This window comes from Tamandua tetradactyla, chromosome 18 (genome assembly GCF_023851605.1).
Source record: "Tamandua tetradactyla isolate mTamTet1 chromosome 18, mTamTet1.pri, whole genome shotgun sequence".
Taxonomy (NCBI): Eukaryota; Metazoa; Chordata; class Mammalia; order Pilosa; family Myrmecophagidae; genus Tamandua; species Tamandua tetradactyla.
In genome coordinates, this window is record NC_135344.1 from 62107571 (window position 1) to 62117630 (window position 10060).

General features: G+C 36.2%; 1 protein-coding gene across 7 annotated transcripts in view; it reads left to right on the forward strand.

Annotated features, from left to right (window-relative positions):
* ABHD3 (abhydrolase domain containing 3, phospholipase) overlaps positions 1-9839 on the forward strand; it is a 118790-nt gene extending 108951 nt beyond the window's left edge. For all 7 annotated transcript variants that reach the window (XM_077135814.1, XM_077135815.1, XM_077135816.1 and 4 more), the window contains 2 exons: positions 5766-5931; positions 8951-9839. In XM_077135814.1, the coding sequence (XP_076991929.1) occupies positions 5766-5931; positions 8951-9129 (345 nt within the window). In that variant the 3' untranslated portion in view covers positions 9130-9839. The remainder of the gene's footprint in view (positions 1-5765; positions 5932-8950) is intronic.
* Positions 9840-10060: the final 221 nt, after the last annotated feature.

Here is a 10060-nt window from a genome sequence, read left to right on the forward strand (position 1 = left end):
GACCTTATCATGAAAGTAAAATGACAGCCTACACAGTGGAAGAAAATATTTTGAAGCCACGTATCTGATAATGGTTTATTATCCAGAATATATAAATAAATCCTTTAACTTAACAGTGAAAAGAAAAACAACCCAATTTAAAAATGGGCAAACTTTCTCAGCCAACACAACAAGCAAACTCACCGCCCTCTTCCTCTGTATATGGGAAATGACTCCCAGGGGTGTGGACATTCCTGGCAACACGGGACAGAAATCCTAGAATGAGCTGGGATTCAGCATCAAGGGATTAAGAAGACCTTCTCGACTGAAGGGAGGAAAAGAGAAATGAGACAAAATAAAGTGTCAATGGCTGAGAGATTCCAAACAGAGTTGAGAGGTTATCCTGGAGATTATTCTTACGCATTAAGTAGATATCACCTTGTTAGTTAAGGTGTAATGGAGAGGCTGGAGGGAACTGCCTGAAAAATGTAGAGCTGTGTTCCAGTAGCCATGTTTCTCGAAGATGATTGTATAATGACACAGCTCTCACAACGTGACTGGGTGATTGTGAAAACCTTGTGTCTGATGCTTCTTTTACTTACCTTATGGACAGATAAGTAAAACATGGATTAAAAATAAATAAATAATAGAGGGAACATATGTTAAAAAAAATTAGTAGATTGAAATGCTGGTGATCAGTGAAAGGAGAGGTAAGGGGTATGGTATGTATGAATTTTTTTCTGTTTTCTTTTTATTTTTTTTATCTGAATTGATGCAAATGTTCTAAGAAATGTATGTGATGATGAATATACAACTTTGTGATAAAAAAAGAATGTTCATATTGTATGTTGATTGGTTTTATCAATAAAATTTTTAAAAATTTTAAAAATGTAAAAATGGACAAAAGACTGGAATAGACATCTCTCTAAAGACAATTCAGATGGCCAAAAAGCATATGAAAAGATGCTCAATATCATTAGCCAACAGGGAAATGCAAATCAAAACCACAGTGAGATACATTTCACACCTATTACAATGGCTGCTATTAAAACATTTAAAATTACACGTGTTGGTGAGGAAGGGGAGAAATGGGAATATTTATTCATTTTTGGTGGCAGTGTAAAATGGTGCAGTCGCTGTGGAGACAGTTTGGTGGTTCAACAGAAAACTAAGTATATAACTATCATATGGCCCAGCAACCTCACTACTGGGAATATAACCAAAGAAATTGAAAGCAGGGACTCCAACTAATAGTTGCAACACCAGTGTTCGTAGCAGCATTATTCACGATTGCCAAAAGATAGAAGCAACCCAAGTGTGTCCATCATCCGATGAGTGGATAAACAAAATATGCTATATGCATACTATGGAATGTTATTCATAATAATATAAAAAGGAATGAAGTCTTGATACTTGTGACAACATAAATAATCCTTGAAGACATCATGTTTAGTGAAATAAGCCAGACACAAAAGAACAAATATTGTATGATCTCACTGATTTGAAATAATTATGTATTAACTATATATTAATCTAGAGTATAGGCTTCCAGGGGACAGAGTGGGGACAGGGAATGGGAAGCTAACACCTAAAGTGTACAGGGTTTCTATTTGGAGCAATAAAAATGTTTTAGTAATGTATGGTGGTCATGGTAGCACAATGTTCTCAATGTAATTAACAGTACTGAAATATGTATCTGAATGTGATTAAAAGGGGAAATGTTAGACTGTATATATGGTCTGCCAGTTTGAAACTGTTGTGTACCCCAGAAAAGCCATGTTCTTTAATCCTCTTTCAATATTGCTGGGTCAGATCTTTTTTATTATTTCCATGGTGATGTGATCCACCCAATTGTGAGTGGTCACTTTTGCTTAAGTGGTTTCCATGGAGATGTGTCTCCACCCATTCAAAGTGGGGTTCCTTACTGGACCCCTTTAAGAGGGAACTCTTGGAAAAAGCTTCAGTGCCAACAGAGCACACACGGCCAGAGATCTTTGGAGATACGGAAGGAAAACACCCCTGGAAAAGCCTTATGAAATGAGAGAAAGTTAGCAAATGTCACCATGTACCTTTCTAGCTGAGAGAGCTGTCTAGAAGCCAGAGACTCCAGCAGACACAGCTGCGTGTCTTCTCAGGTGACAAGAGTGTTCTGGATGGTATCAGCCTTTCTTGAGTGAAGGTAACCTTTTGTTGGTGCCTTAATTTGGACATTTTCACAGCCTTATAACTGTAAACTTTCAACTTAATAAATTTCCTTTTTAAAAGCCATTCTGTTTCTGGTATAATGCATTGCAGTAGCTTTAACAAACTAAAGCAGATTTTGGTTCTAGAAAAGTAGGGTGCTGCAGTTTGCAAATACCACATGTTGGAATGGCTTTTTGAAGCAGTAAGGGGAAGATTCTGGAAGAATTGTGAGGAGCTTGATGAGGAAGGCCTAAAATGCTTTGAAGAGATTTGGTAGAAATCTGGACTCTAAACATACCTCTGATAAGGCCTTGGACAGAAATAATACACATGTTACTGCAAATTGGAAAGAAAGCAATCCTTGTTTTAAAGTGGCAAGTAATCTGGCAAAATTGACTACTGTGTTTTAGATGGAAGGCAGATTTTAAAAGCCACGATCTGAGATACTTACCTAATGAGATTTCTAAATTAAAGGTGGAAAGTGCGGCCTAATTTCTCCTTGCAGCTTATAGTGAAATGTGACAGGAAAAAGATAAGCTGAGAACTGAACTCTTGGGTACAAAGAAACCAGAAGTTGATGGTCTGAAAAATTCTGGGCTTCCAGAAAGGGAGACCCCAGAGAATAGTGCCCCATGTAAGGATTTGGCCAAACATGGAAGCATTCAGCCATTACAGGACAAGCAAGAATTGGAGATAGTTTTTACCCACGAAGGATTTGTGGAAAGTCCTATTGTCTGATGGTTATGATCCTTGTCTACTACATAGAAAACCAACAAGAGTGCTGTGGGATCTGTATAAACAGAACCCACTGCCAGTCTGTACTAAAAGGAACAGAAAAGGGACAAATTGAAGGAAAAATAACTTCAGTGGTAAAACCATCGGGAGCTGAGGTCTGAAGCCAGAAGAGTGGACCCACCCATCCACTTGGAGAGGGTGAGATTGCCCCAGAGGCAGAGGGTAGACCTTCCACCTAGATATTCAGAAAGGGTTGTGTTGCCTCAGGCCTTGGAGAGGGTAGAGTACATTCTTTAGGGATTAAGGAGAGCCTGGCTGCCACCCCATTGTTCAGGAGGGGTTGAGCATATGCCCCGGAGATGACAGAGAGCCCATGTGCTGCCTGCTTAGAGAGGGTGGAGCCAAGAAAAAGACGGTCTTCTTACTGTCTCCCAAGGTTGCATTTGGAGAGAGTTGGGCCACTGCATAGGCCCTTGGAAAGGGTGGGACTGCCTCTTCCTAAACCTCTGAGAATAAATGACTTTCAGATTTTGAAATCTAATGGAGTTTACCCTGCCAGTTTTTGAAATTGTTTGGGTCCAGTCACCCCTTTGCTTCTTCCAATTTCTCCCTATGGAAATGGGCATATGTATCCTATGACTTTCCCTCCTTTGTATATTGGCACCAGATAACTTGTTCTGAGTTTTACAGGTCCAGAGCCAGAGGAGAATTTTGCCTTAGGACACTCCATGTCTGTAGCTGACTTTGATGAAATTTTGTACTTTTTATTATTATATTTGTTTGTTACTGAAATGGTTTAAGGATTTGTGATATTGCGATGGAATGAATGTATTTCGTATATGTAAAGAATATGCCTTTTGGGGGTTCAGAGGGTGGAATGTGCCAGTCTGAAACTGCCATGTACCCCAGAAAAGCTATGTTCTTTAATCCTCATTTAGTGTTGCTGAGTGGGAGATTTTTTATTGTTTCTGTGGAGATATGACCCACCCACTCAAGGTGGGTCCTTTAAGAGGGACCTCTTTTGGAAAAAACTTCAGTGCTGACAGAGCCCACACAGCCAGAGATCTTTAGAGATGCAGAGGGAAAATGCCCCCTGGGAAGCCTGATGAAATGAGGAGAGAAAGCTAGCAGATACCTCCGTATGCCTTCCCAGTTGAGAGAGGTATACGGAAGCCAGAGACCCCAGCAGGGTCTCCCCATGTGTCTTCCCAGGTGACAGGGTGTTCTGAATGGTATCAGTTTTTCTTGTGTGAAGGTAACCTTTTGTTGGTGTCTTAATTTGGACATTTTCACAGCCTTATAACTGTAAACTTTCAACTTAGTACATTTCCCTTTTAAAAGCCATTCTGTTTCTGGTATATTGCATTCTGGCAGCTTTAACAAACTAAAACATATGGCAACAGAAGAAAAATTTTAAATTCATTGACCTATACTATACAAACTTTGAACCATGAACTGTAGATTAATAGTGCAATTATTAATGTATGCTATCATCAATTGTAACAAATGTTCCACACCGTGCAAGTTATTAATAATAAGGTGGTATATGGAATCCTGGATCTTATGCATGATTGTTCTGTAAACCCACAACTTCTCTAATAAAAAAAGAAAAAAAAGTCCCAGTTTCCAAAGCATTATGCACAATTTTAATTAAAATATAAAGATAGAATGGTATTACAAAATTTGTAAATGTAAAATGACACCAATGACTCCGAAAAAGTTATCCACCACAAAGAATTTAGGGGAAATTTAATAATCTATGTCATTACAGATGTAAAGTGTAATGGTTCAACTTTTTAGTGCTTGATAAGGAAAAATCATGATAAAAAGGTCACTGAAATCATTTGATTATAGTTGCAACATCTAACATTTGAAAGATATTCATGCTCTTTTTTGTAATCATATTAGAGTCAAGTTTATTTTCACATCTGTTAAAACTGTTATTGCAAAGGAGAAATGCTCTTGTTTTATTTTCCAAGATATATATACAGAGCAATTTTATTCTCCTGGGAACTTGTACAAACCCACATAAGATCTAAGTTCTTCATATAATTTATAAGACAGGAGAAGCCTCTTCAGATTTAGTTTTTGAATTCTGGACTGTTGCGCTTTCCAGTTAGGTGACAGTTCATTCCTATAATCTGGCTCAGAGCTGTTGCTTACTGTGGGTCCAGAGAAGCAGACATGATTTCTTTTTAATCTTCTTTTCCACTGATGTTTTTTTCATTTATCTTTCTGATAAGATCATAATATCTCATTGACATTGATCTTTGACTTGTAAAGTGTTCTAAAAAGGCACAGTTACATTGTCTTGCTAAATTCTGATCCTGTTCTTTGCCAACTACTTGCTCATCTTCTAGGTTGCATTTATTGCCATCCAGAATCATTGGAATATCTTCTGTATCCTTAACCCATAACATCCATTCCCTCAGTCCTGTAAGTCACTGAGCCGTAATAGAATGTAGTCATTGACTAATCTTCATATACAAACCTCTCATTTCTGTAAATTGTTCTGTTCCTGCTGTATCCAGGATTTTGAACGTACACAGCTGGCAATCTACTTCAACTTGCTTTCTGTAGGAATCTTCTGTTGTTGAGTCAACATTAGCCAGTCAAGGCACACTCCCAGGACAAACTGAGCTGTCAGAGCAGATTCCCCAGCCTTCTGAACCAAGGACCACTAGCTTGTAGACATACGCAGTGTGTTCTGTTTAAATTCTGACAATGCCCCTGTCAACACCTCTTCCGCCTCCTCTACCTCCTGGCTCCCGCTCTTCCTCTTGCTCTGTGTGGTAACAGCAGTGGCATCTATTTTTTTATTTCCTCTTTGATTCCAAGAATAAATATAATTTGTTTTTATTTTTCAGGCTAAATCCATCAGAGAGTTTGATAAACGATTCACATCAGTCATATTTGGATACCAAACCCTTGATGATTATTATACTGATGCCAGTCCAAATCGAAGACTTAAATCAGTAGGAATTCCTGTATTGTGTCTTAATTCTGTGGATGATGTTTTCTCACCAAGTCATGGTAAAATTAACATCTTTTTATATACTTTGACATGAATGAGCTGTTTTTAAAATATTGTTCTTTTTAAGAAGATAACAGTATTAAGAAATTAAAACGACTTCATAAAATGTTTTACCAGGTGATAAATAGAAAAAGTAACTATGTACTCATAACACAGTATTAAATATCTTGATTCACTTCTTAAATGTGCTAACAGCACCTTATCTAGAATACTGTGAAATTCTCAGAAAAATTAAGACTCTCAGTATTTTACTTTGTCTAATTTTTATAACCTTTCCTTGTTAACAAATGCACCACTCTTTGAACAGATTGTCCTACAGTATCTTTGCCTCAAAAGTACATTGTCGGGCAGTGTGACTGGCTCAGTGGCAGAGTTCTCGCCTGCCATGCCAGAAACCCGGGTTCGATTCCCAGCGCCCATGCAATAAAAAAAAAAAAAAAAGTGCTTGCCTTTTCTTCATGAGGTTCCTATACAGAAAGAGTTTAATCTCCCCTCATCCCCCGCCCCCTGCCACCTCTTGACCTATAAGAGAACTTGAGAATTTATGTGAAGACCTTGAATATCTCAGTGTGTGTTCCCAAATCAGAACTGTAATGTCATATCCGAAGGGAGAAAACTTTGCTTTCCCTCTGGACACTGTAAAAAGAAAATTATGCTGAAATGAACTGTTCTGCTCTCTTAATTCAAGAAATACAGGATTTGGTAACATATATATATATATATATATATATATATATATATATATATACACACACACAATTATTTATATAGTGAAGCAATATACACACAGTTATTTATATAGTGAAGCAATATATGATGATTAGAAATAATCGTACTATCTTAAGAATCAGTAGATGTGACCTCTTATTTTTTTCTAATGAAGTTTCACAAAACATTTTATAAAGCCTCTTTTCCCTAAGTACTTTAAAAACATTTTCCTAAAATTCTTCATTTAAAAAAAAATTTAACTACCAACACAACACATTATTGTGAATATGTCAGAAAATCCCCAAAGTATAAAAATAAAAACCACCAATCATACCTCCAGGGGATTTCATTTTATTTGTGTGGTTTATGATTAATCACAAATAATTTTAGATAGATGGAATGATTTTGGCCTTTGGCCACCGATCAGGAAATGAAACTGCAAGTTTTGTCAGTTGAATTACATGGTGATTGTTTAGCTTACATTCTTTGGATTAAGGAAGTCTAGTATTTCTCCATCCATTTTTACACTTCCTACCAATAAAATTTCCTAACATATAACTTGACCCACTTGGTTGATGCTTATTTCCTGCCCTTTCCCAAGTCCTTAAAATAGTCTTGCCACACTGAAATAGTAGACAATTGTTTGTTGCCTAAGGGGGCAAGCAGCCAGCATCTTTCACATGACTCAAATGTGGCACAGCCTTTTGTTCTTCTGATATGACTCTATCAGTGTTAGAAATGTTTTTAGTGTAGCCACAGGGTGAAATTGGGGCTACTGATAATTACATTAAAGGCAAATGAAGCCTTTAAATCTAAGCCCTTTATGAGTTGTTTAACCTCCCCTTATGCTCCCTTACCTGATTCCCAGATAAGAGCTGTTTGTCTTGAGGTGTCCTTCCTTGAGTTGATGTGGCTGGCTAAGGATTTGAGTTAAGGGCTCCTTTTGGGCAGGACTTGGCTTGCTGTCTTTGATTTTAAGGTATCTAAGATTACCCTTTGGAGAAAGTTGTGAGAGGTCAAATTTACAGCATCGTCTAAACAAGCAATTTGTGTACTGCAGCAACTCTGTCTCAGAGGGGGCTTGGTTCTCATATAATGTGTCAGCTTCTTTTCCCTCATTAGACAGGAATGGGATAGGAAGAGCTTACACTGAGTGAATGAGTTTACTCCTATGACCCGGCCCAAGATGTGAAGTCAGATTATTGCATCTACCACATTATCAAATTAGGGAGATCAGATTTGACAGTACCTGAATCAAGACACAACCCATGCCAGGTTGTGATCTATTATAGATCAAAACATTCACACTCTAAACACTAAGCATGGGAGAAAAAATAAATTAATACAACAACTTTAATAAATATCCTTAGCATGAACTTTATATTCAGGACAGTTTTTTTATAGCATATGAAAAAAATTTTCATTACTAGCAAATTATATTAAATACTGCAACTATATTTTTTTTAAGAGTTCTTTCTCCTCATTATAAATAGAAATGCAGAAAAGGAAGAAAAAGAAAAATATTTACCCATGTTTCACCATACAATGATAGCATTGCTACTATTTGGAAATATTTTATTCCTTTTTTTATTCTATATCTTTTTTGCTATATAGATCATATTTATAATTTTGGATCCTTAGTAACAGCCGCTAAGTGGCTTCAGGAATCTAACTTCAGGTGGAGTTAATCAAATTCATATGTGGGGGTGCAACGGTAGTTCAGTGGTAGAATTCTCTCCTGCCATGCTGAAGACCCAGGTTCGATTCCCAGTCCATTCACTTCCCCAAAAAGCAAACAAGCAAAACAAACAAACAAATGCTGCAATAATGGGACACTCACATGGAAAAATCATGAAATGGACCCCGCCATACAACTTACAAAAAAAAAAATCATATGTGAATTTATAACTTCCAAAGATGGTAAGATTATTTTTTACCCTTGCATAACAGGTGGGAGTTTGGTAGCATATGTGAGTATGCACCATTCTTTGTATTGTCTTTCTTTAATTTCTCAAAACAAAGCTGAGTTTAAGCTTTTGTGTTACAATTAAACACAAAATTATTCTTTTTGATTCTTTCAAAAATAGTAATCCAGTACGTGACTGTAAACATGAATTTTTTAAGCATATGTTATCATAAATTAGACTTTTTCCATTTAGCCATACTCATTACAAATATTTATTTGTATAATGGTGTTTTGGGTTTATAGTGACTAGAAATGATGAATATATATACTTTTCCAAATGAAAAGTCGTGATGATTATATTTCTTTCTCTTTCTTCCCTCTCTACTCCCCACTTTTACCTCTAGCTATTCCAGTAGAAACTGCTAAGCAAAACCCTAATGTGGCTTTGGTCCTTACTTCTTACGGAGGCCATATTGGTTTTCTGGAGGGACTCTGGCCAAGGCAATCCACCTACATGGATCGTGTCTTCAAGCAGTTTGTACAGGCCATGGTTGAGCATGGACATGAACTCTCAAACGTATAGTTCTTCAGATGCATTTTTGTCTGAGCCACCATTTTAAAGACAGCTCAGCTAGTGCGCAGAATTTAAGTACTGTATTTAAAGCATATAAGCCAGCAGGTGGGTGAAGAGGTCCAGAATGACTTGCAAAAACTACTTTTTGGGTAAACAAAGCAACTTTGTAGCAAGAAATTAAATATATTATTAGATTGTTACTTATGTAGATTTTATTTTTACTATGCCTTACCAAGTATGACCTTAAATAGAGTAGTATGTCCATGAAATTGCACCTAACCAAAACTATTATGTAAAAAGATTTTAATTCCTCAGGGTATTAACTTAGACTAGTATATTTTAGATGACTAATTTAGATGATTTAATGGTACTTTAAAAACTAGTTGTTTGAATGTAAATTATAAGTTGGCACATTCCTAAGGGTATTTATACCTAATGATGAGAACATAAAAATTGAAATTAGATAAAATACAGTGCACTAAATCTTCTCTGTCGTCTAACTTTAAAAGGCAATTGCAATGAATAAAGGAAAAAATAAATAAAATAAATTGTAAAAAAGGCAATTGCAACAATGTTAGACTGACTATGAACATGCTATTTTACTCTGATAATATTAAATTAGAGCTGACTTATGTTTTATAATGATTATAATCTACATGCTTATTTTTAAAATAGTATATGTACATACATAGATAATATTGTATTAAAATAAATTCTACCATTTTAAACTGTTTCTTTGTAATTTTTTATCTATAAAAAGGGGCCAGAAAGTAATCTCTAGAATGTGATTTTTGATAAGTTCGTGAACACATTAGTAGGAAAAATTAGAACTGTTTTGTTTCACTCTTTCCAGAACATTGAACTCACAACATTTGGACCATTTAAGAATACTTTCAGCTATGGGAAACCTATCTACCAGCAACTGAAGGAATAACGATAT